This window comes from Epinephelus moara, chromosome 24, assembly GCF_006386435.1.
Source record: "Epinephelus moara isolate mb chromosome 24, YSFRI_EMoa_1.0, whole genome shotgun sequence".
NCBI classification, from domain to species: domain Eukaryota; kingdom Metazoa; phylum Chordata; class Actinopteri; order Perciformes; family Serranidae; genus Epinephelus; species Epinephelus moara.
This window is the reverse complement of record NC_065529.1, coordinates 52,211,299-52,238,833: the sequence shown is the minus strand read 5'-3', so window position 1 is coordinate 52,238,833 and position 27,535 is coordinate 52,211,299. Positions and strand designations below refer to the sequence as shown.

General features: G+C 42.7%; 1 protein-coding gene across 1 annotated transcript; it reads right to left on the bottom strand.

Annotated features, from left to right (window-relative positions):
* Window positions 1–6,856: 6,856 nt before the first annotated feature.
* Window positions 6,857–26,713, bottom strand: aldh4a1 (aldehyde dehydrogenase 4 family, member A1). The gene is made up of 15 exons (XM_050037777.1): window positions 26,524–26,713; window positions 21,715–21,808; window positions 21,546–21,638; window positions 21,301–21,348; window positions 19,394–19,549; window positions 18,862–19,011; window positions 18,155–18,229; window positions 16,879–17,066; window positions 16,261–16,334; window positions 15,972–16,168; window positions 13,070–13,117; window positions 12,835–12,987; window positions 10,555–10,676; window positions 7,996–8,114; window positions 6,857–7,887 (listed from the first exon to the last, which is right to left on the bottom strand). The coding sequence occupies exons 1-15, from the start codon at window positions 26,562–26,564 to the stop codon at window positions 7,775–7,777; spliced, it is 1,671 nt and encodes a 556-aa protein (XP_049893734.1). The 5' UTR covers window positions 26,565–26,713; the 3' UTR covers window positions 6,857–7,774.
* Window positions 26,714–27,535: the final 822 nt, after the last annotated feature.

The following is a 27,535-nucleotide window of genomic DNA, read 5'->3' as shown; positions in this document are numbered from 1 at the left end:
ATCAGTACATCAGTACCTCAGTATATCAGTACATCAGTACATCAGTACATCAGTATATCAGTACATCAGTACATCAGTACATCAGTATATCAGTACATCAGTACCTCAGTACATCAGTACATCAGTATATCAGTACATCAGTACATCAGTATATCAGTACATCAGTACATCAGTACCTCAGTATATCAGTACATCAGTACATCAGTACCTCAGTATATCAGTACATCAGTACATCAGTACATCAGTATATCAGTACATCAGTATATCAGTACATCAGTACTCCCTTCTCTAACTGTCCTCAGTTGAAGTCACAGCTTCATAATGAAGGTAAATCTTACCGTCTGTCTGTGGGTGCATCTCTTCTCACCAAGAACTGAACAGTAACAAACTGTTTCCTCTTTTCTCTCAGATGATGTCAGAAAGGGGCGGAGCTTAGTCAGCCCACTGATGTGTGTCATCTTAAAGGGACCCGTTGATGAATATGATCCGTCACACTGCTCTAAGATCACATCTTTATGACAACATAACTTTGATGGAAAGAACACTAAGAAAACTCACCTGGAGCAAATTTCATTTTCACTGTTGTTTCTGTCATTTTTTACTTTGTTTTCAATCATGTGAAAGAAAAGTGACCAACATGACAGGTCAGCCAGCTTCCTCTGTAAGGGTGGACTCAGTGAGCGCTATGCAACAGTTGGAACATGTCAGGAACAAGTAAAAACACAAGTTGTTCGTGTCTTATTTTGAGCCCTTTGATAGAGGTGTGTCTCCCTCCCTGAAAACCAAACCCATCCAGAGACAAGTACCCCAGTGAGCTTTCTGATCTTTGCCTCAAGACTGCAGAGGGAGTCTGCAGTCTTGGACAGATGGAGCTGGATGTCGTCAGCGTAGCAGTGAAAATGAATGTTAGATTTTCTGAAGATATGACCAAGAGGAGGAAGGTGGATAATAAATAAAAGGGGACCCAGGACAGAGCCCTGAGGAACACCACTAGTAACAGGAAGAGAGCTGGATCTGAAATTTCTGATGTGAACAAAATGAGTGCGACCAGAGAGAGATGATTTAAACCAGTCGAGAGCGGTGTCAGTGATACCGATGGTAGCTCGTCTCTCTAGAAGGATGTTATGCGAGATGGTTTCAAAGGCTGCGTTCAGATCAAGTGGAACATTGAAGTGGTGCAATGGTGGCAGGTTGAAAAAGTGGCGTCTGCCTAGCCCTCAACTTGTAATAACTATGTAATGCTAAAGCCGCTAATTTAAAGATTAAAACCGTGGGATACATCTGGACAGGAATGAACCTCCGATCTGGATCAAAAATGAAGAGTTTTGACATTAACAAACGAGAGAAACACGGTAAGATGGCCAAACAGCCGACAGACGCCTCTTCCAAAACGCCACAGAGATGAAACAGCTGATGATTGAACTGAAACACTGCATCACAACAGAGATTGAAGACTTCCGATCTGAATTCAAAACATACCGCGAGGAGACGGAGCGAGATATTAAGAAAATTATAAAGCAAACAACTGAGCTGCGGCAAAACTGTAGAAAACGGAGACAAGAATGGATGAAATGGAGCTCAGAGTGGAGGAGATACACAAGGCAGATATCTCTCAACATCGATCTATTAAACTCCTAACGCAGAAGATGAATGAAATGGAAGCTCAGATGGAGTACCTGGAGAGCAAGTCCAGACAAAACAACATATGCATCTTCAATATCCCTGAAAAACGTGAAGGTAATGATGTGACAGGTTTCCTGAGAAAACTCTTTCATGACACACTGGGGCTATCTGGAGATTTTAATATCATCAGAGCCCACCGCATCTATATGGAGAGCGTGGACCAGACGAGACCAATTGTCGCTGCCTTTTTGAAATAAGACAGGAAGAAAAAAGTTTTGCAGGCAGCGTGGACAAGGAAAGAGGTCCTGTTTAATGGAAAGAGACTATATTTTGACCATGATTTCACCACCAGATTGAAACAGATGAGAGGCCGGTATAGACCGATAAGGTACCGACTCAGGAAGGAAAATATCAGATCATACATCATCGCTCCAGTAAAACAGAGAGCGCATCCAGAGCCCTAGAAGGAAGGAGAGTGACGGTGCATGTGACACAAGACACAAGGCCACCAGGATAGCTCTGCTGGCCCCGCTGGATCCACGGCTAACTGGGACACGGTGGGGCAGAAGCAAACGCAGTGAAGAAAAAGTAAGCTGGACGTACGGGTCTTATGGACACTGATAACAGGTCTGCTGACCCAGAGACGTGAGTGACATTCCCTAGAAGGGGCATCATTTCAAAGTTCAGTTTAAGTCATAATGTTGACAAATAAGTGAAACAGTGAATAGGAAGAGCTGACGCATATTGGTGAATTTTGGCTTTGGGAAAGATAAGGCGTTGGGTCTTTACATTTTGCCATGCAATGAAGAAAGCATGGACAAGTAGAGTAAGCATGGAATGATACAGGAAGTAAATGCCTAAGATCATGTGTATTCAATTTGTAATTGTCTTTCAAGTAACTTGAATGTAATTTCTTTAAATGTTAATGGTCTCAATAATTGTATTAAGAGGAAAAAAGTATTAATATAAGATAAGATGCACCTTTATTGATCCCATAATTGAGAAGTTCCAGTGTTACAGCAGTCAAGGAAAAAGAGTCGGATTAAAGATTTCAATATTTAAAAACTTAACAAACTTCAAAAAAAAACTAGGCATGCAAAAAAGTACAAAAAATACAGAAAACAGCAATAAATAATGACAATAATAATAATGAGCAGTGGATAAAAAAAGTGACCAAATGGATTAAAGTGAACATATTTAGTGCAAGTGAATATTGAATGTGCAAACAACAACATGGGGGACAACAATGCTGATAGTGGTGTCCATAAAGTGTCCATAGTGTCAATAAAGTGTCCATAGTGTCCATAAAGTGTCCATAGTGTCAATAAAGTGTCCATGGTGCAGTCTACTGTGAGCAGTGCTGGTTATGTAGCCTGACAGCAGCAGGCAGGAAGGACCTGCGATAGCGTTCCTTCACACACTTTGGGTGAATCAGTCTATCGCTGAAGGAGCTCTCCAGAGCTTTTATCTCCTCCTGCAGAGGATGGGAGTCATTAGTCCTCAGAGATGACAGCTTGGCTGTAAAAGATGGCTGATGCCACCACAGTGTCAAAGAAGGTCTTCAGGAGCGCCCCCTGCACTCCAAAAGACCTGAGCCGCCTCAGCAGGTAGAGTCTGCTTTGGCCTTTCCTGTACAGTGCTGTTATGTGATTAGTCCAGTCCAGTTTATTGTTAAGATGAACACCCAGGTACTTATAAGATGTCACCATCTCAATGTCCTTTCCCTGGATGTTCACCGGTGTTGGGGGGAGGAGTCTGCGCCTGCGGAAATCCAACAGTTGAAGAAAGAAAAGGGAGACATACTGTTTCTGCAAGAGACTCATTTGACGCAGAAAGAGCATAAAAAGCTAAAGTAACTAACGGTCAGGTATTTTCATCCTCATACAGTTCAGGAAAAAGGGGCGTGGCTACAATCATAAATGTCCACAATCCCTTTGAAATGACAAAATGTGTACAGGACAGAGAGGGAAGATGTGTAGGTGGTGGGGAAAGCTACAATACTGAGAAGAATGTGTAGAAACAGGACTGATGGACATATGGAGAACACTACATCCAACAACTAAAGATTATACTTACCTCTCTGGTAGACATGCCACTTACAGTCAATTGGATTATTTCTTTATGTTTAAGAAAAACACTTCATTGATTAGTCAGTGTGTTACTGGAACAATGACTTTATCAGATCATGCAACAGTTACCTTACAGGTGGAATTAAACTTGAAAAAAGGGAAACATCTATGGAAAATGAACAACTCCTTCTTGCAGGACTTGAAGTTTAAAGAAAAAATTAAGAAATGCATAAATGAATACTTTAAATTAAATGACACCATTAATAAGATCACCTTATGGGAAGGGGCAAAAGCTGTATTAAGCGGAGAAATAATAGCTTATGCACCTGAAAAGAAAAGGTGGCAGGAGCAAGTTAAGAAGGAACTCCAATTACAAGTTAGACTCCTGGAGGACAAGCATAGACTTAACCCTAACACCAGCATCAACATACAACTACAAAAGAAACACTCAGAATTGGATAAATGAAGGTCAGAGGAAATAGAGAAACAACTCACATTTACAAAACAAAACATTATGATGGACCAAATTCAACCAATGTGCTGGCATATAAGCTTACGAAGCAAACTTGTAAATCCCAAAAACTAGATGAACAGATGATACCGCTACAGTCATAACCAATACAGACGACATAGCAGAGACTTTTGCACAATTATATGAGAATTTATATAAGGATGAGTCTGAAATAAAAGAAAGGACAGAAATGGAAATGTACCTGGGAAAACTTCAATTAAAACAAGCCACCCCTCATCAGAACACATCTCTCATAAAAACGACTTCAATAGATGAAATATCAAAACAAATTATAGCTGCTGCACAGCGATGGGTCGGGTCCGGGCATTTTTAGGCAATTCTGAGCAACAAGCAGAAGAATTGGAAGACATTTAGGAATTTAGCAACACAATCTGCCTTTTGCATCAGCTGAGGCTTGAACTCACAACCTCTGAGACTAAAAATCACTTTCTATCTGACTGAGCTAATTAGTCAGTGACAATTCATGTGTAGCTTCACAAACTGACTAAGCCAGACGTGCAGGTTTAGCAGCCGTCCATGCATGGAAAAGCAGATTTCAAACCACTGTAAAAAAATTCAGTTATCGAAACAAATTTCTGAAAATACACATATTGCATCTGACAGCATGGAGATGTTGGTAATTTGTTTGTAACAATGATTGATTTGCTCCATAAGTGAAAAACTGATGTTTAAAATTGCCATTTTTACATTGACTCCAATTGTTCACATTAGAGCAAAATTCAAAATGCTGTCAAAAATTCAGTTTTTGAGATAAAATTCTGAAATTTGCCACACATCATCTACCATGACTCTAGAATTTTGTCATTTTTTTCATGAACATTGAAGATTTATTTAGCAAGAATTTGCATGTATATGTTTACAGTACCGTTTACAGTCAAACATTTTGATGCACTGTAGGCTCAATTTTTGATAAATCAAAAATCTGAGAAACATAGTTTTTGTAGGACAGTCTGAAGATGCTCTGTAGCAAGTTTGGTGTCAATTGAGCAAAAATTGTGGGAGGAGATAGGTTTAAGAAGTTTTACAGTTTTTGAAAAAAACAGAGTGATGAACTTCATAATTTTTAATAGGTTTAAATGTACAAAAGTTTCTTCAGTATTGGGGCTACAGTTTGATGAAAGTTGTGAAGTTGTAGCACGTATGGTTGATTTGTTATGAATTTTCAAAGTTTTGAACTTTAGACGCTTGCTGTAGCGCCACCATCAGGACTATTGGCTTGAGTTTACAGCTGAGGATATCTGGCATGAGACTGGACCTTTGTGCAAAGTTTGGTGAGTTTTCACCCATGGGAAGTATGATTTCCTCGGAAGAAGAAAGAAGAAAGAAGAAGAGTCCTGGCAGCTTAGCTGCCTGAGGCAAGAGAGACAGAGGCAAACCACTGACACGTTTTCTGTCTCTGCCCTGTATTAAAATTATGTTGGCAATCAGTCTTATCAGCTATTGTGAGTATGTTCCAAATAAAAACAGCAATTATCCCTGTGCATATTATTGTAGGAAAATCTCCACCAGGGCTGATGCAGGAAAGAGATCAGTATCTGCACGATATCTGAAACAGATCACCAGGATGTGGTTAAAACCTGAAGTCCATCAGCTAAAAAATGGGTAGTAACCATAAGGGAGATTTCCGAGATGGAGACGGTAACGTATAGAGTTAGAAATGAAGAGATCTGAGTTTTGAGGCCATTAACGAATCAAATGAATAAACTAATTAATATTATGAATAAGACAGGCATGATCATTGTGCTGTGAACGTTTTTCCCATTTCCTTTCTGTGTCTCTTTTTAGTGTTAAATCTGAGTGTGTACATGTTTGTTCACATTCAGAGGTGCAGATAAGTATGAATGTATGAATGTATTTGGACAAGGATGAAAATATTTTTTTATTTTTATTTTTTTAAAGATATTTTTTTGGGCATTTTCTTTTAGCCTTTAATGGATAGGACAGACAAGTGTAGTTTGTTTTCACTGGGTGTACATACATATACATACACACACACACACACACACACACACACACACACACACACACACACACACATACTTTGTATGAAAAAATACTGAATAGAATGTAGTTGTAAATGAAACATGAATTTATTGCATTTATTGCCCAGAGTCAGCTGCTGTTCAGAGATCAGTGATTTTTACCATCGTCGTCTCAGAACTGTGACCGGAGCGAAAACCCGTCTGAGACTGTTCAGATCGTTGTGACTAAGGTGAGTGTGGAGCTGAGCTGCAGCTGATCCTTTTGTAATTAGTGTATAAATTCTTGAGTTAGGGCCAGAAATATGTTTTGATGTCACAGTGACCTTTGACCACCAAATTCCAGTCAGTTCATCCTTCAGTCCAAGTGGACGTTTGTGCCAAATGTGAAGAATTTACCTCACAGTGTTTTTGAGATATCGTGTTCACGAGAATGCGACGTATGTACGTACAGCCTTAAGACATAATGCCTCCGGCCGCGGCTGTCCCCGGCGTGGAGGCATAAAAGCACGTGTAAACATGGAAACATGCGTCACAAGGTTTTTAAAACGCTGTGAAATGAGACGTTTCAGACTGCAACGACCCCAAAAACAGAGGGTGAAATTTTGGAGGGACGATAAAACAGCCAAGAAACAAAAGAGCACAAGTTTAGATCGTAATAATTTAATACTTTATTGTCCAAAATGAATTTACAGAGTTTCTAAGGCAGGCACGTTCTGAAAATAGAAGAAATTCTTTGTTTTTGTTTGAGGACAGATTAAAATACAAAATACTCTTCAGAAAATACACATTAAACTGTTTGATTAAAGACAAAGCAGCAGAAAGTGAAGTCGCAGAGTCACAATTCAACATGTGACGAGTGAAATCACAGCAGGACGCACCTTAAAATCACCCGCTGCCTGTTTCTGTAACAGTTTTACTGCCACTCTAAAATCTGACACGTCAGAAGGAAACAGGAAACGCGACCTGTTTCACACACACATCCATAAAATGATTTGTTTCATCTTTAGACTAACAAATATAAAACACTAACAGGCTTTGTGTTTAGAGACGCAACACACAGGAACTCTTTTCATGTTCAGACACTGACCTAAAATATTATTTGAATTTGATGGAGGGTCTAAGATTATTTTCATTTCAGATCCATCTGTCAGATTTTCCTTCGATATTCTCGACAAAGATATTCAGTTTACAGATGACGAACAAAAGCAGGAAGATTCATAATCAGTGAATTTTTCCATTTGACCTTTGAACAAAATGACTCCAGTTATTCATCAAAAATGCTGCAGATTATTTCGACTAATGGATCAAGTGACAGACGAACTAGATTCAGGTAAGATCAAAGTATGAGCAGACAGTTTGTGGCTGAGCGCCAACATCAGTGATGAAGAACCGAGCAGCAGACAGAGAGTCGGGTCAAAGTGTGCGGAGGACGGGATGGAAGACTTCTTCGCCGCTCTGCTGCTCAGATACATTCAGGTCCAGCTTCAGTGCAAACACTCTTTTCATTTCACAGCAGGATAATCAGCTGATGCAGGACGGGCTCTGATTGGACCAGCAGGCAGCGGCGCTCAGCCCATGTAGGAGTACCTCCAGTCTGTGAGGGGGACGTGGGTCTGCTTCACCACCTGTGGAGACGTCCACCTCAGGACGTAGTGTGGACCTCCGGGTTTGTCGTTGGTTCCTTGATGAAGAGGAGCGTTCAGTTGAACACAAACAGGAAGTTCAGATGTGTGTATGTTTGTCTCGTGTGTGCGTCTCTGGTCACCTGCAGAGTGAAACCAACTCTTACCTGAAGCTCTGGCGCCACCAAACGGCTGCTGAGCGACGATGGAGCCGGTGGATTTATCATTTACGTAGTAGTTCCCTGCAGCGTTTCTCAGCGCTTTAGCTGCCTCGTCGATCACAGTCCTGCAACACACAGAAACTTTATTGATATCAAACACTCACAGTTCAAACAGCCGTCAGGACACAGACTGAGCTGCAGGAGGGTGTTTGAGTCACTGTGGTCTGTGAGTGATGTGTGAGCAGCTCCTGTTTGGATGAACAGAAAACTATCAGCTCAAGAAAACTCCAAACCACAGTCACCATGACTCCGCCCACCAGTCCACCCTGTGGTTGTGTGACTCCGCCCACCAGTCCACAACTTGAAATCATAACACCTCTGTCCACGGCTGTCTCTGGCGTGGAGACATAAAAACAATACGTCTTATTTGTCCGATTTCTGAGCGGATTTATGGACGTTTATTCTGGATCGACACCAGCAGGGGTCGTCTGGCACACTGGGCAGATCCCTGCTGGACTACGTGCCTTGTTTTTGTCTTTTTTGTCTTATCGGCCATGTTTAACCTCCCTTTGAGCTCAGGGTCGTCACTAAACAGCATCTGCAACAAAAAGTGAGCCAAGAAGAAGAACAGGAAACACAGCAGAGGTCAGACAAACACTTTGAACCAGAACGTTTCCTCTTTTAGAGTGACTCATCGTCTCTCCGCTCACTGTCAGCGGGCAGGACAGATTACACGTACCCCTTTTTGACAGTCATGGGCTGGTTTGGTTTGGTTTGGGCCGTCAGCCCATCACAGCAGGGATTTGCGTCTCCATGACAACAGGTCTACTTGTTGAAGGTGTGTCAAACTGATGACGGCTTGTCTTCAATGGTGACGTTTAAAAGCGGCGAGCTGATCCACGGCTGTTATTGTTGCTGCAGGTGTTTTTCCATCACACAGCAGGGCAGATAAGAGAAGTTTACCTGTTGGAGGTGATCTGTTTGTCTTCATCTTCATCTTCATCATCATCATCATCATCATCATCATCACCATCATCATGTGGCTGTTTCTGCTTTTACTCTTCCTCCCTGCCACATTATCAGACTTTTATTTATTGAAGAAACGCCGCCAACAAAGTTCCACTAATTCTGTAATAAACACATTTAATTTCCTGCAGATTCTTCACAATAAAAGTCTTTCATTTTGTAATGTAAAAACTTTTATTGTGAAGCAGCAAAATAAGGAAATGTTGAGTTCTCATCAGCAGTAACTTCACACAACTTCTCATATGTCTGATGGTGAAGATGAAACAGTGAAATAAATCAGATATGTGAAGTAAAAACAGGACGCAGGAGAGAAACTAAACTTTAAACCATGGAAAGTTTCAGAGGTGAGTTGAACACACGGCTTGTTTGAGGGGGAGAGGGGGACTTCTGGACCTACTGCAGAGAAGGTCCATTTTAGGGCTGAAACGATTACTCCAATAATTCAATCACTAAAAAGCTTCAACGCTTCGTTAAATCCAGCACAACTATACAGCGCACTGTGTTTGGTGCGGATGGTTGTTTCTGTTGAACAGAACTTATGTCACTTTCTCTGTTGACAGCCGGCGCGGCTGTAACGTCGATGTGAAGCACGGTTTGCAAGATGATGGAGGACGAGGGACAAGAAAACAGTGAGAGACAAAAAGAGACACGCCAAGGAAAAGGACAGAAAGTGTAAAGTGTGGGATCATTACAAGTTAAAACAGTTCAGTGTGTGTTGCAAAACAGAGTTAGCGTGTCACGACAGCACGTCCTCAATAAATAGGAATTACTGGACATTGACAACATGACGGCCGCGGCTGAGGAAGGATGATAGCTGTTAGAGATGCAACAAAGACGGAGGCACGTCAGCCCGTGTGTTTTATGGATGAGAGATGGTGACGTCTGGTCAGCTGTTGTGAAATGTATCAACAACATACTGTAAACAGACCTGACTGAGGGTCCAGCAGCACGTGTACTGGGCATCTCACCAATGGAGACTAAGCTGTCCTCTAAAGTACGTTCCTGGGTGAAACTACCCTCGTCACAGGGAACAGGACGGTGCACAGGCATTGGAAGTCAAGAGAGAAAATCAGCCTCAAAGAGCGGAGCGATGAGCTGGTGAGGACAGTTTCTGTTGAGCAGCTGATTCAAAGTTCATAATAGTGTAAAGGTTTCAGAAATATTTGGGGTCCCTGTCTGTAGATGTTCGGTAAAGATGATTATCGTGTCAGAGGATATCTGTGAGTCTCATCTTTGCTCTGTGTGCATTCATGTGTTCATGCTTAGTGTGAGAGCATAACACACAGTATGATGTGGTATGACTGTCACATGACAGCCTGTGTTACACACCGCTGAGAAGAATGTGCACGTCTCTTTCTTTTGTCCTTATTTTTTCTATCAGGTTCGTGTGTTGTTTGACCATCTGATGTTCCGTTTGTTCTAATGCTGGAAAACCGATAAAGAGTTAAATCATAAAAAGAAAGGAGGGAAATATCTGCACGCATGTGCTGGTCTGACTCGTCCTACAGACGTGTGACTGTGGAGATGGACGTGTCTCACTTGTCCTGAGCGAACACGGCTCCCGTCAGAGCGTACGGCGACGTGTTGTCAATCAGCTGCAGCACCTCCTTGTAGTTGTTCTCAGGGTAAACGTAAACTGTGAGGACGGGCCCGAAGATCTCCTGCACACCACAGAAACACACACTATAAATAATAATACACATCATTACTCTGTGTGTGTGTGTGTGTGTGTGTGTGTGTGTGTGAGTGTGTGTGTGTGAGTGTGAGTGTGTGTGAGACGGGGGGGTTAACTGGGTGAACAAACATTAGGGCCATGTAACAACTATGTTCCATATATTTTCAAAGATATAAATTTAGACACTGTTTATATCGATACAGGGTCAAGTTGTGTCACATGACACATCCCAGTGTTCATCTCTCCACACAGCTCCGCCCCCTCACTCACTCACAAGTTCTCCAGCAACACTTTTTAGAGCCGCAGCCTGACGTGCACCTCCCCAGAGATGTAACTCCACGTCACAGTGACGCAGACCTCCTGTCTGTCTCTGTGAGCTGAAACCATTTCCCTCAGTGGAAACAAAGCTTTGATTCACTTTAATTTCACAGATAAGAAACAATAAATTGTGAAGACAATAAAGCCTCCACACACTGTGTGTGATTTATCCTGGCTGAAATATGAGCAGAGGAAATCTCTGCTAGCTGCTAGGCTAATTTATACAATGTAAAATGCCATAGGCTTGTGCTAATAACGTTAGCATGCTGTATTTGAGGGGAAAACCTGTTTAGTATGTTGGGATTCATTGTTTCAGTTGCTCACAGACTCTCTCAACCTGAACCAGAGAAGTTAGAGGTTCAAACACAAGGTTTGCAACTAACTTTCCAGCGACAAGGAGAATCAAGTCCAGTGAGCACCCCAGCGTCTAACTCTGCAAGGAGCCCGAGCGACCAGCTTCCTCAGATCTGCACCTTTGGAACAAGGGACACAACAAAGACTGCTTCTGGAACCACAGCTCCTCTGCCGGCTAACAAACGCAGCACACCACCAAGCGACTCTTTCTTCATCCATTCAAGGGATTTAATGCTGTTTACTGAGTCACTGTTGTGATTGTTTGATTGCCAAAGCTAAGTGAGGTTAGTTTGCTAATGCTGTTCACAGACGTCTTGCACCAACTAAACATCCTCTGCATTGATTCAGACCCTTTGCAACACATATTTGTGAAATAAAGACAATGATCCTAAATAAAGAAACAAAGGACAGAACAGCAGACGTGATTTTACTGTGGTGAATATGGAAAGAAGGACTGCCCGCACACTGACTTGCACTTACACAGCAATGGCTTCAAAACCAAGTACTTGTAACTTGTGTAAGTGCAAGTCAGTGTGCAGGCAGTCCTTCTTTCATGTTAAGCACTTTCTGCTGTGCCAACGCACCTGATGACAGAAGCTGATTATCCTGGTGTGCAAAAGCCTCTTCAATACAATACTGGCGAGCTCGGTTTGTTATACCTCCATGATAACAGATATGAAAGTGAGAGGGTCAAAGTTCAGGCTGTGATGAGACAGCAGTCTGTCCTGACTGTGAGCAGACTGCAGGGGACAGTGCGGACTTTTGAAGGGCTGCTGCAGTACATACTGAAGGCTAAAAAAAGGGATGTGATTCAGAGCGCACCCTCTGTGGCTGTGCGGCGGCTCGTAGCTCAGCTCAGTGAATTACGAGACAGAGCGGTGGATAAAACACACAGTGAAACTGATGTGGCTCCAAACAGACCTGTAGGTCATCAGAAGAGCTTCTGTTTCACCAGCCATCTTGTAAGGAGCTAGCTTAGCGTAGCATCCTGTCAGTGTGTCTGACTGCAGTAGGATGCTGTGGTTTGGGGGAGGGAGGAGCAGACAGACTGTTTCCTGTCCCGTCCTGACGGCTGCCTTGATGAGGACATTATATTAAACACTGTTTAAGATGTAGATTTTCCAAATGTAACACAATAGTTAACGTATCGTTCAGTTTGTAACGCGTACCGAACGCTCCGATGTGAACACGTGTTGTTACAGCCCCACTGATGAGATCAAACTTTATTGATCCTGAGGGACGTCAGACGCAGCGGCTGCAGCACAGAGTCAGCAGAGCGTGAAGTAGTCTCAGAAAACAATGAGGTGAAACTCTGAAATATGCACAGATGTGTCAGAGTCAGGCGAACAGCTGCGACCAGTCTGTGTGTGTGAGGTCACAGTCAGCTGATCCCAGAGGGACGGTACCCTCTGACACTAACTGGGAACCAGTGCTAAGTGTGGCTGCAGAGTGTGACAGGAAACAGTGTGTACCTCCTTCATGATGGCGTCCTGAGGGTCTGTGGTCTCAATGATGGTCGGCTCCACAAAGTATCCCTTCCTGTTGTCACAGTTACCCCCGGCGATGACCTTCAGGCTGGACGAAGACTTGGCGTGATCGAGCCACTTCTTTATCCGAGCAAACGACTGCAGGAGGAAACGCAGTATAAATACACACAAATACACCACAACAGGACGTCATGCAGAGCAGCAGCTGAAGGAAACTCACCTTATCATCGATCACAGCCGAGAAGAACGTGCTGAAGTCTTCGACCGGCTGAAGGAGAACACAAACATCCAATGAATACACGACCAACAAACATCCAATGAATACACGACCAGCAAACATCCAATGAATACACGACCAACAAACATCCAATGAATACACGACCAACAAACATCCAATGAATACACGACCAACATCTGTGATTATTAATCAAGTCTTCATCAGGACGAAGAACAAACATTAGTATCATTATTAACTATCACTAATCAACCATCTTCAAAAATAATACAGCTGTACATTAGCTGTACTTGAGAAGTACTTTAGCTGTACTTTAGCTGTACTTTAGCTGTACTTTAGAAGTACTTTATTTGTACTTTAGAAGTACTTTATTTGTACTTTAGCTGTACTTTAGAAGTACTTTAGCAGTATTCTTACCAGTATTTAAGCAGTATTTTAGCTGTACTTTAGCTGTACTCTTAGCAGTATTTAAGCAGTATTTTACTTGTACTTTAGCTGTACTCTTACCGGTATTTAAGCAGTATTTTAGCTGTACTTTAGCTGTATTTAAGTAGTATTTTAGCTGTACTTTAGAAGTACTTTGGCTGTACATTGGCTGCACATTAGCTGTACTTTAGCTGTACTTTAACTGTACTTTAGAAGTACTTTAGCTGTACATTAGCTGTACTTTAGCTGTACTTTAGCTGTACTTTAGAAGTATTTTAGCTGTATGTTAGAAGTACTTTAGCTGTACTTTAGCTGTACTTTAGAAGTACTTTAGATGTATTTTAGCTGTACGTTAGCTGTACTTTAGCAGTATTCTTAGCAGTATTTAAGCAGTATTTTAGCTGTATTTTAGCTGTACTCTTAGCAGTATTTAAGCAGTATTTTAGCTGTACTTTAGCTGTACTCTTAGCAGTATTTAAGCAGTATTTTACTTGTACTTTAGCTGTACTCTTACTGGTATTTAAGCAGTATTTTAGCTGTATTTTAGCTGTACTTTAGCTGTACTCTTAGCAGTATTTAAGCAGTATTTTACTTGTACTTTAGCTGTACTCTTACTGGTATTTAAGCAGTATTTTAGCTGTACTTTAGCTGTATTCTTACCAGTATTTAAGCAGTATTTTAGCTAAGCAGTATTTTAGCTGTACTTTAGCTGTATTCTTACCAGTATTTAAGCAGTATTTTAGCTTACTTTAGCTGTACTCTTACCAGTATTTAAGCAGTATTTTACTTGTACTTTAGCTGTATTCTTACCAGTATTTAAGCAGTATTTTAGCTGTACTTTAGCTGTACTCTTACCAGTATTTAAGCAGTATTTTAGCTGTACTTTAGCTGTACTCTTACCAGTATTTAAGCAGTATTTTAGCTGTACTTTAGCTGTACTCTTACCAGTATTTAAGCAGTATTTTAGCTGTACTTTAGCTGTACTCTTACCAGTATTTAAGCAGTATTTTAGCTGTACTTTAGCTGTACTCTTACCAGTATTTAAGCAGTATTTTAGCTGTACTTTAGCTGTATTCTTACCAGTATTTAAGCAGTATTTTAGCTGTACTTTAGCTGTACTCTTACCAGTATTTAAGCAGTATTTTAGCTGTACTTTAGCTGTACTCTTACCAGTATTTAAGCAGTATTTTACCTGTACTTTAGCTGTATTCTTACCAGTATTTAAGCAGTATTTTAGCTGTACTTTAGCTGTACTCTTACCAGTATTTAAGCAGTATTTTAGCTGTATTTTAGCTGTACTCTTACCAGTATTTAAGCAGTATTTTAGCTGTACTTTAGAAGTACTTTAGAAGTACTTTGGCTGTACGTTGGCTGTATATTAGCTGTATGTTAGCTTTACTTTAGCTGTACTTTAGAAGTACATTAGCTGTACGTTAGCTGTATTTTAGCTGTACGTTAGCTGTACTTTAGAAGTACTTTAGCTGTATGTTAGCTGTACTTTAGATATACTTTAGCAGTATTTTTACCAGTATTTAAGCAGTATTTTATCTGTACTTTAGAAGTACTTTGGCTGTACATTTGCTGTACATTAGCTGTACTTATAGCTGTACTTTAGCAGTATTCTTACCAGTATTTAAGCAGTATTTTAGCTGTACTTTAGCTGTACTCTTACCAGTATTTAAGCAGTACTTTAGCTGTACTCTAGTTGTACTCTAGCTGTACTCTTACCAGTATTTAAGCAGTATTTTAACTGTACTTTAGAAGTACTTTAACTGTACTTTAGAAGTACTTTAGCTGTACTTTAGTTGTACTTTAGAAGTACTTTATTTGTACTTTAGAAGTACTTTAGCTGTACTTTAGCTGTACTCCTACCAGTATTTAAGCAGTATTTTAGCTGTATTTTAGCTGTACTCTTACCAGTATTTAAGCAGTACTTTAGCTGTACTCTAGTTGTACTCTAGCTGTACTCTTACCAGTATTTAAGCAGTATTTTAACTGTACTTTAGAAGTACTTTAGCTGTACTTTAGTTGTACTTTAGAAGTACTTTAGCTGTACTTGAGAAGTACTTTATTTGTACTTTATTTGTACTTTAGTTGTACTTTAGAAGTACTTTAGCTGTACTCCTACCAGTATTTAAGCAGTATTTTAGCTGTATTTTAGCTGTACTCTTACCAGTATTTAAGCAGTATTTTAGCTGTACTTTAGCTGTACTCTAGCTGTACTCTAGCTGTACTCTTAACAGTATTTAAGCAGTACTTTAGCTGTACTTTAGCTGTACTCTAGCTGTACTCTTACCAGTATTTAAGCAGTACTTTAGCTGTACTTTAGCTGTACTCTAGCTGTACTCTAGCTGTACTCTTACCAGTATTTAAGCAGTACTTTAGCTGTACTCTAGCTGTACTCTAGCTGTACTCTTACCAGTATTTAAGCAGTATTTTAGCTGTACTTGTGTGTACTCACGTCTCCCACTGTGAGCTGGCGGTGGATGTCCAGCAGCTGGCCTCTGATCTGCGGCCACATGCTGTCTGGGACGTACATCCTGGAGCAGGCCGAACACTTCTGACCTCCGTACTCGAAGGCCGAGCGGATCGTCCCCTTCACCACGCTCTCCACGTCTGCTGACTTGTGGACAAAGTGGAAGTTCTTCCCTCCGCACTCTGAAAGCGTGGACAGGACACGTGATTTAAACATGAGGGTCCAACAGACGTCTCCCCGGTCTGAGTTAAAGGATGAAAAAAGATCAGCTGACCTCCTGCCAGTCGAGGGAACGTCCTGTAGGTGTCCAGGTTCTGAGCCACCTGCTTCCAGAGACGCTTGAACGTCCTACAAACAACAGATTCAGTCAAAACGTTCGTACGGAGCCAGAAACAGAGTCAGGATGAACTCAGCGGTGTCAGAGGCACTGAGACGAGGCTGCTGAGACACAAACTCACACCTTATAAAACACTTTTCTCTGAGTGGAGCACGAAGTATTTAATCTGCCACATTAACATGGTGGAGGAGAAAATATCTTTCCATGTAGACACTGAGTTGCTGCGCAGCTGTTTCACAAAGCTGGAACACGTGTCTGTGACCTGAGGCGGATGTTTCATTGAGCTGCTGATAACTTTAAGTTGGTCTCTTATTGTGAAAGGTAAAAAACAGAAGGAGTGAGGCGGTAACGTACGGCCATGGACAATATAAGAAATAATAAAGTGTGTAGTCGTCTGGGTTCACGTGGGTTCATTCAGCTATCAGTGGTACTTTACCACAAACCAAGTTAGCACTGACATTAGCGTTAGCTGCCTTCCCTGGTTAGTTAGTTAGCCCAACCGTTAGATCACAGGTGGGTGAGCTCCTGCATCTCATATTAAAGACGTGTGCTTACGGGACGCTGCCGGTGAAGTTGATGCCGGCCAGGTGTTCTGAGGACGTGACAGTGTCTCCGAACACTGGACCATCAGCAGGTAGGAACTGAATGATGTTTGGGGGGAGCCCACAGTCCCTCAGGACTCTGTAGACAGCGTAGCTGGCAGACATGGCGGTGTCGCTGGGCTTCCACAGAACCACGTTCCCCTGAAACACACCACAGAACAAACACATTACAAATACATTCCACAGGATCACAGCTGCAACAGGTCAAGTTTACTTTGTGACAAACTAATCCTTCCGTTCTCACTCCGCCACCCTCCGACCTCTGACCCCTGGTACTGATGGATGAGCCACATGTGTATCTAAAGCAGGATTTATACTTCTGCATCGAATCAACGCCATCATCTCCGCTGTAGCCTGATGTGCACCTCCCCTAATATGTAACCACAAGTCTTGTGTGTGATTTATCCTGGCTGAAATATGAGCAGAGGAAATCTCTGCTAGCTGCTAGGCTAATTCATACAATGTAAAATGCCATAGGCTTGTGCTAATAACGTTAGCATGTTGTATTTGTGGGGAAAATGTGTCCAGATAAAGACAAGTGTTTGTCTATGAATGCTGCGAGTTATAGTGAAGCTGATTTGTGTTTGACACTGTCTCTATGAAGCCATGTTTAATGTGTGTTTAGAAACTCCGCCACTAGAATAGTGTTTTGGAGGTGTAACTGCAGAGTGACACAGACACCCCCAGTCACTTTAAGTCACTTCTTAAAACACATTTTTATAGACTTGCCTTCATGTGATGTCGTCTCTCTTCTTTTATTATTTATTATTATTCTTGTTTTATTTATTTTAGTTTTTATGGTTTCATTGGTGTTTACTGTTGTTGTTTCCCTGCTGTTGCTACTCTGTCTGCCTTTGCTATATTTTCTGTTGTTGCTGTACTGTCTATGTTTTCTTTGAATGCTGCTGCTACTTTGTCTCCTTCTATTTTCTTTTAATTGTTGTTATTGATCATTCTGGTTTTGCTTTGTTTGTCAAAGCACTTTGTAAACGCTGTTTTTAAAAGGTGCTATATAAATATTAAATATTATTATTATAAGTATAAATCCGCCTTAACGTGGAGGATGTTCACCAGGCCGTGACGAAAGAGATCGTCTGAAGAGGCTCCAGTCATGTTAGCAGCTCTGTGAGGCCTCCAATGATGGTGCAGCTGAATGGAACACACCCCATCACTAACTGAACACAGCCCTGAAATACTCTGCACGCAGAGACAAACATGTTCACACTCACCATGAGAGCTGGCGTACCTGCCAGGTTTCCACCAATGGCAGTGAAGTTAAAAGGAGCCACAGCTGCTACAAACCCCTGAGAGAGAAGACACACACACACACACACACACACACACACACACACACACACATATATATCGTAACAATAAAAAGATGAAATGTGAGACTGCAAACACTCAGTCCTGACATATAATTAAATAACAGACAATAAAGATTAAATAAAAAGTCTCCATGTACAGACTGAATCCTTCCTCCACAAAATAAATAATCAACAGAACAACCAAACAGATTCTGGCTGATAAAAGTTTATTATTATTCAGTGAGCAGCTGACGCCGCACACTGAGAGCTGACCGTGAGGAAACAGAGCCGCTCATTAATGACCTGTGTTAAAAGGCTACATCATGACACCTGATATATAACCTGATGTTTTGAGATCTCCTCTAAACTACTAAAATCTACAGTCAGAGTTAAGTTAAATAAAGAAGCTATTATATAAAATACTGTTCAAATAAAGTTAACTAAGTTATTGTTAGAATCAAGGTGCAACCACTGATGCTTTTATTTTGAAGCACCTGGCTCGTCTCGGACAGGAAGTGATGATGTTTTTGTTGTGAACCCAAACTTTTGCATGCCACCGTACATCCTGTGTGGAACAAGCTGCGATACATCGAGTGTATTCAACATATACGTGTGTGTGATGATTTCACCTCCAGGCCGCGGTACAGCATGGTGTTGGTGCTCCCGTCAGCGTCTAACGGCTGCTGTTTCTCCAGCTCAACGGCATGTTTGGCGTTAAACCTGAAGAAGTCGATCAGCTCTGCAGCGGCATCGATCTCCGCCTGGATCACCGTCTTACCCTGAAACACAGACACAAACACAGCATGCAGTGAAACACCAGCGCTCTGATTTAGGCTTTGCACAGAGACATGTGTCCCTGTTACACTGTGTTGGATTCAAAGTGTCTGACTGTGTTGGAAATCTCTGTCTCTGATGTGGTGCGTTCAATGACTGCCTGGGAAGTCTTTATGTAAGAGGCTGCGTTTTACAACTGTTCTCTATGGGGCGCGAACACGGGCCCTAAATGAAGTTTCTTTACGTTGTGAGCATTGTTCTTTAATTTCTGAATATTTGCTTCAAGTGTTTTTTAGTTTGCTGTTGTCGATGTCACTTCCTGTGTGGCAGCAGAGTAACGGGATTCACAGAGCAAATTGGTACCAAACCACCCCGAGTGTCCCGTACCTGTCCGATCATGGTCTTGGCGAGGATCTCGGCTCTCTTGGGTCCACTGATGACGTCGGCTGCCTTGAAGAGGACCTGGGCTCGGTCCTGGATGGGCTTCAGGTCCCATTCTTTCCTCGCCGCCACAGATGCCAAAATTGCCTTGTTGATCAGCTCCTGTCACATTCAAACCACAAAGAGGGGGTTGGTGGAGGCTGTGTTGAATAAATCAACTTTATTTACACAAAAAAACAGTAACACAAGAAATCATAAAACACAACAGGAAGTTCAGGGAACATGAAGAAACGGACCTGTCTGAGGCCCCGCCCCCTCAATGATGTGTGACTTTAAACCTTAATAAAATGTAAACACGTTAACACGGAGGTCTCTGACTCACTGCTGGAGCCAGGTCATGGGTAACACCTCCCCTTATGTACTGTAAACCCCAGTGAAATGTCAGGACGGTATCAAGATATGAAACAAGTCGAGCCCTGGTGTATAAAGGCGTTGAGACTTCCTTAAAAGACTCCCATCAAAATAACTTTGACTCTTACGGACCCACATTTGGAGTAATTAACCTGGTAAAGTTTTCAGGTTGTTTGAATATTTGAAACAAGTTTTGAAAAACAAAACTTTTTCACATATGATTTGGAAATAGACCAAAAGAACTATAAACTCAGTCCAGGGGGCGGTCGCACCAACAGAGCTTATTCCTGGTCTGACGCTAACTCTGTTGTAACTTGGCGTCGTCAGTCCGACCTCAGAGTTACACCAGCTCCACCATCAGCGCTTCAGCCTTCATCTCACTGAGGTCTGTTCAGGCGCTGATGAGGTCATCACTTTATAACAACACTGCTGACAACACTCAGTCCGTTTCCATGGAAACAGTGAAGTGGAGCTACAGTCCCAGCTGGACGAGGACATCTAACTGGCCTACTGTCCTTGTCCCAGTATACAAGCACGGGAGGGGAATCCATTTATTGAGCCAAGTATGTGCGACTCCTCTACGATAGGTGGAGATATGCCCCCTTTCAGCTTGTTAGTATTGGACCTTTTTCCTGTTGACCTATTACGTCACAGACCAAACAATGGACAAACAAGTTAGCTACGGTTAGCTAGCAGCTAACTGCTACCATGGTGGACAACTTTACAGCTCTGTACATTTGGTCCGTCCAAAAAGTCACGGCTCTGGATGTAGATTTCTCCATGTTGTTACCGGCTTCTTCTTCTCTTACACATTTAATGCTATTGGACTTCCGGGTCAAAGCCCGGGGCGGAAACTGTGGAGCATGCTCAGAGCGCCTCGGCCAGTTTGGGTCTGATTGACTGTATACATGCAGGAGTCACATGATCTGGGTGTGTTAGTCCCACTGTGACACATTCACTGCAGGACCATTTCACTCACACTGACATGTTTACAGGGATTTTAAAAGACTGACACAATAAATCATTTCCTCTGATGTCATGGAAACACACTGACTGTAGGTCCATCAGTTCTAAGCTACAGCCAAGTTTGTTTACTTTCCTCTCCTGTCATGTGACCTGTGGAGCTCCACCTGCTGTCAATCAAACACAGACTCGCCTCCCTTGTTCAGCTCTATTGATCTTCATGTGTCTGTAAAATGTCCTTTTCTTTTTCTCTGTTGCTCCATAATAACGTCACCACAAATGATAAATGATCAGCTTCAGATTAGCAGGACAACGTTAACAGCGTATCCCAGCAGCGCCTGCACACATCGCTAAGACCAAGCGTAGTTATGACTAGGTTTGGTTGGTGCAACCGATGTGAAGTTCGTCCTAACGACTGGCCTCAACAAAGACGGAATTAGCAGCTGGGACCAGGCTTAGTTAAGACCAGTTGGTGCAACCGTCTCCAGAGTTCAGTGTGGTTCTCTGAAACATGTAGAACGTGTTTTATTAGAACTTACCTTGTCAGCGTAACAGAACTTTGCCACTTTATGCGAGTGATTGAACGGCTTTGGACAGAAACAAAGAGAACAGTGAGTTACGACACTGTGAAGGAAAAATACTGAAACACAACATTCAGCTCAGTGTTTCTCATTAGCTGCTCCTCTCACAGAGAGAACTTTAAATGCATGTTTGAATAATGATAATAATCAGTGATGAAATTTCTTCACATGGAGCAACAGTTTACTCAGATTACAGAACTCACAGATAACTGATATCTGATGTCTTTGGTCCACACGTGTTCGTCTCCGACCACACATGGGATCTCCTCCGTCTTCCCCTTCAGACTGTCTAAGGCCTGAAATGAGAACGCTGAAATATAACTCATGTTCAGACTGTGTTTAAGTCGGTGTTTGTGACTGTTGGCTTCAAACCTTCAGCAGCTCTTTCCTCTCTGCGCTGTCCTCTGTGAAGCCAAGGATCGGCTCATTCTTCACCTCCACAGCTGCACGAGGAAACGTTCTGAACCTTCAAACACACAAACACACCATGTTTGGTTAATGCCACTCACACCACAAAATCCCATTTCTACTGTGTTGTATAACCCAGCAGGAAAACAGCACAGATCAGCAGGTGACTTTGACCTGAATTAAACTGGCCATGAGAATGTGGGTCGTGAACTCCTTTAATGAATAGACCAGAGCTTCATGAACTGGTTTCAGCCTGACTCTTCAATTCAGCCCCGAAATCATCAGTTGGATCCAAGTTGACCACGTGTCGTGCAGTGACACGGACCCTTAACTAACTCAGCACTTTCCAAACCTTTCCAGTCCTGACCTCCTCTCAGAGCAGCTGCCTCTCCACACACTGAGAGCACATCTCTGTCTACCAACACACCTGGGGACATTTCAATAATGAAACATCATCAACATCCTCATCTGCCATCAGTGGTTCACACCTGCTCCAGCTTTCTCCTCAGTCGTCAGTTCAGGCTCCTCACAGTTTACCACACTTGTCAGACTTGTGTTCGGCCATGTCGCTGAGCTGGTTAGCCGTCTCTGTCACGTAGCTGTCAGTCAGTCACTCTACAGCAGGACAAACAAAGTGCTGGTGTCTCTACAGGTGGTCTTTGGCCGAGCTCCGCCTGAACACTTGAATGGATGGTAGCCAGTGTCCTCGGGCTGTTACTGGCTTCAGTCACTGAACTCAACAGGCCTCTATTTGGGACAGGCCTTTAATTCCTTTCACACAAAACTGTTGCCCAGCAAAGGGCCAGCTGTGACTCAGAGGTAGAGCGGGTCGTCCACAGTCGGAAGATCAGCGGTTCGACCCCCGGCTCCTCCAGTCTGCATACCAAAGTGTCCTTGAGCAAGATACTGAACCCCAAATTGCTCCTGATGGCTGCTCCATTGGTGTGTGAGTAGCACCTTGTATGGTAGCCTCGGCCACCAGTGTATGTGTATGAATGTGTGAATGGGTGAATGTGACTCACTGACTGTGTAAAAAGCGCTTTGAGTGGTCAGATGACTAGGAAGGCACTTTACAAATGCAGGTCCATTACCAAAGATCAGGAAATAAAATCAGACTGTTTATTTAAACCAGTCTGAAAATGAGGCTTCAGATAATATATTAATGATGAATCATTCATTTGATCTAACTCAGACTGAGCATCAGAGAGGATCACAGCACCTGATATACGAACACAGCTCCACTTTATCCTGTTAAAACAGTCCTCACAACTTGGATTCATTTTCATGAAAAACCCTTTTGGTTCTTTTTATCTGAGGACTCTTACAGACTGAAGGAACATGAACAACTTACAGGGTAATTGAGGAATGGACACATCATTTAAGGTGGCCAACAACCTGGTTTTATACATCTGAAGAACTTCTATAGAAAAATGAACTGTTTGGCACCTGGACCAGGCCTCTGATTGAGACAGGCCTTTATTTGTCAGAATGTGGAGCCACACCAGGCTGGTTAAACGGTGCTTAACTGGAGTTTTACTGTAACTTTTTGAATCACCAGCCAAGAGGACTGGTAGATGAAAAATATCCATCGGCCAAAATAATAAAGTGTCTTTTTGTGTCAGGTGTAGATTTGTTTCACAACATTTCACTGAGATATTAAGGTGAGCGGTACAGTAGATGGACTGCACTTGTAAAGTGCTTTCCTAGTCTTCCAACCACTCAGAGTGCTTTTACTCTACGTGTCACATTCACCCATTCACACACTCACTCACACACTGGGGGCCGAGGCTGCCGTACATGTTGCCACCTGTGACTCAGTAACCACTCACACACTCTGAAACATTTGGCTGCGGCTCTGTGTGACTTCTGTCTTCACTTTTTCTGATGAACAACCTGTTCTAGATTCAGTTGGTCCCAGCAGAACTCTGGCGGCCTCTCTCCTTCATGTATGATTAACTTTCTAAGCTGAAGGTCACAGCGCTGCAGGGAGGGGGGCGGGGCAGACGGGCCAGCTGGTGGCACAAGAGGTATTCTCATTCTCATGTGCACCACGATCCCTAAAACACACCCTGAACCACGGCCCCTGACGGAGAGGGATAATAACCACCTAAAGGATTTGAGTTTTTACAGATGTCAGAAAAATAAACAGCTCGTCTTTCTCAGAATTGCTCGCTAGGTCTGAGGAGGAAAAGACGAGAGGTCGAGGGCCCCTGACCTCCGCTCCCCCACCCTCCATAACCCCAAACATGTCTTTGAGAGTTGTACTCAGGCAGCGCTCCGACTGCAGTGTGGAGGTCGTACAGACGCTGATAGTGAGCTGCTGATAGTGAGCTGCAGATTGTTCACATCACTGAAAACAAACAAGACTGACACACACCGCTCCACACCAGATCATGAGCTTTCTACCGTTTTTTTCCCCGTTAAAGGGTTTTTTTGGGGAGTTTTTCCTGATCAGCTGTGAGGGTCATAAGGACAGAGGGATGTCGTATGCTGTAAAGCCCTGTGAGGCAAATTGTGATTTGTGATATTGGGCTTTATAAATAAAATTGATTGATTGATTTTATTGTGAAAGAAAGCGTGACAATGTGGGAGGCAGTAAAGAGTTCTCTGTCTGGGTTCAGACTGCGAGGTCTGCCCTTCATGGGTGCAACACTATGTTCACATGTTCTGTTGGATCAGCTGATGACCTGTACAGTAAACAGTGCTGCAAAACTGTGAGCGCTCCAGACGGTCAGTTTCACAGATACATGTGTGTGTGTGTGTGTGTGTGTGTGTGTGTGTGTGTGTGTGTGTGACACTGACAGCAGAGGAGCAGCAGAGCAATGTGTCTCTAAATGACACTAAAACACTGTTTATCACACTGTGGTGGAGAGTAGAGCTGTGCCATGTCATCTGATCTGCAATAACACCGGTCTTATTGTTGATATGAAAAATTCATATCCTGATACACACAGTACATACTGTTACCCAAGGCAACAACAAACATGGCTGAAAGTGAAATGATGACAGACTCTGCGGTGGCTCTAAAAAGAGGAGCAGCTTCAGTAGTGGTGAATAAACTGTGGCGTCCTGAATGTTTTACTTCTCAGACTCTCTTAGCGACTTAAGCAGGATTTAAAGTTGTGTGGCAGACCCAACGCACGTGACCTACGCCGTTATGAGCATTTATACTTGTGCGGTGGTGTGTCTGTGTCACTCTGCAGTTAAACCTCCAAACCACTAGTTGGTGGTGAGGTTAGCTGATTTAAAACACACATTAAACACACATTAAACATGGCTTAATAGAGACTGTCAAACACAAATCAGCTTCACTATAACTCGCAGCATTCACAGACAAACACTTGTCTTTATCTGGCATGCTAACGTTATTAGCACAAGCCTATGGCATTTTACATTGTATAAATTAGCCTAGCAGCGAGCGATCTTTTCCTCTGCTCATATGAAACCAGGAACAACAGCAACATTTAACAAAGGTACCGTTACAATATTCGGCTCCATCACAGCTCACATGGTTCACTGAAGTGCTATGCTCCATTCAATATGACTGTGCAGGTGAACATCCAAGTGCTTGAGCTGAATGTGGTTGCCCGTTGCTCGTTGCTCCAGTCGACTGATTATATGCCATTTTTATTTCCTGACACAGCCTACATGCTGCCTTGTTTTCATTCTCTAGATCAAAGTGCTGCCAAACCTGCTGGTATACAAGAGGACGTGTCTCCAGTTTAAGACTTTCAACGACTAATATTTCTGGTGTCGACTAGCAAGATCGCGGACGTTTAATCGTTAAGACGGCTAATCATGTGCATCCCTATTAAAATACGTCCTGACATGTGGGCGGAGAATTCTTTTCACTGACTTGTTCTGTTCTGTCATTATTCAAATGTCTTCATCATGTCCAGTGATCATGTCTCGTTGGTTACGCTCTGGTTCTGATCTGTTTTGTCAGTATCTGTAAGCTTTAAGAAATCGTGCACAGGTATGGACGAAATGTCGGCAGAGTACAGACAGAAGGCTTCACATATGTTCAGATCTAATGTTGAGAATAACTGAGCAGGTGTGTCTCCATTATTCATCATCTCAGTCACTGGTGTTTGTCCCTTGCTCAGACATTAACACACTGCAGCACGTATCCTGGTTTCTATCCAGGAAGTACAACCTGATTTCTCTCATGTTTTGTTTACATGTCACTAATATCATGTCTGAGCAGGTTTTTGGAGGATCCTGGTTATCTGCACTGTGACGCCCCTTCTGATGCTTTGCTTCTGACTCTGCAGCTGCACAACAGTTTGACTGGTCTTTACTGCGCCTCTCTGCATTATGGCTTCTGCTTCCTCCTGTTTCCACTCCTTCACTCCTGACCTTACAGACTCCTCCCACCTCTCTGTTGGACTCATTAGCAGTTAGCTCAGTGACATCTTGTAGAGTCTCTGTTAGCAGTTAGCTCAGTGACATATTGTACAGTCTCTGTTAGCAGTTAGCTCAGTGACATATTGTAGAGTCTCTGTTAGCAGTTAGCTCAGTGACATCTTGTAGAGGCTCTGTTAGCAGTTAGCTCAGTGACATCTTGTAGAGTCTCTGTTAGCAGTTAGCTCAGTGACATCTTGTAGAGTCTCCGTTAGCAGTTAGCTCAGTAGCATCTTGTAGAGTCTCTGTTAGCAGTTAGCTCAGTAGCATCTTGTAGAGTCTCTGTTAGCAGTTAGCTCAATAGCATCTTGTAGAGTCATGGCTTAACTAATGAGTCTCGTGTCTTTCCGTGTGTTGTCAGGTACCTACCCCCTCCATGATTGGCTCACAGCCGCTCTCGCGCGCAGCATGATTCTACCACAGGTGAAAACAGGTCAAGGTGAAGAAGAGGAGGAGGAAGACGAGAGAATCCAGCCTCTGACACACCTGATCACGGATCAATACCTGATCAGATAACACGTTAGTATCGACTGCGGGTGGACAGGCAGGTTCTCCTCTGACTACAAACCGGACAGTACCAACTCTACCGGGGAGCGGGGGGGCGGTTATATTTGAAAGCCACGTTCCCGCTCTTTGTCAACTGTTGTTCACTTTAACGATCAGTAATTTATAATAATTATTATACTTATAACGAATAAGCTTCTTTTTGGAAAACCTCGTTATTATATGTCAAGAAAAGCTCCATCTGCACCCTGCGGAATGGAACCTTCCACAGGCGGGTCTGCCACTGGCCAATCAGCGAACAGTAAAGAATCCTCAGCCAATCACAGGCCACAGATGAAGGTTCTATTTCTGAGCCGCTTCTTGAACTTTCGACAGGTTTCATTGACACACACACACACACACACACACGCACACGCACACACACACACACACACTCAATAATAATATGCAAATGAATGAAGCTGAGTGGATGTTGTTACAGATGTTTATATGAATGTAACATTAACACACACACAGTCACTGAGCAGCATTAAATAACCCTGTGAACATGTGTGGCCTCCCTCAACCTGCTGCTGTTCATCACATTAACACTAGTTTCATATTCCTCTCTTTATTATTTATGTCCTTGTGCTGCTGAAACATTATGAGTTATTAGTATTATTACTGTTGTTGTTGTTGTTGTTGTTGTTCCACCAGGGGCCTGTATCATGAAGCAGGATTAATGTCTCAGCGAGGTAACTTCAGGGTTAACCCTGGGTTTTCGGTCTCACGAAGCCGGTTCAGTTCTTATCGGGGTAGATCACCATGGTAACTTACTCTGAACGGCTATCCTGCTCCGGAGCAGGGTAAGTTCAGGGTTGAATCTGATCCTATAAAA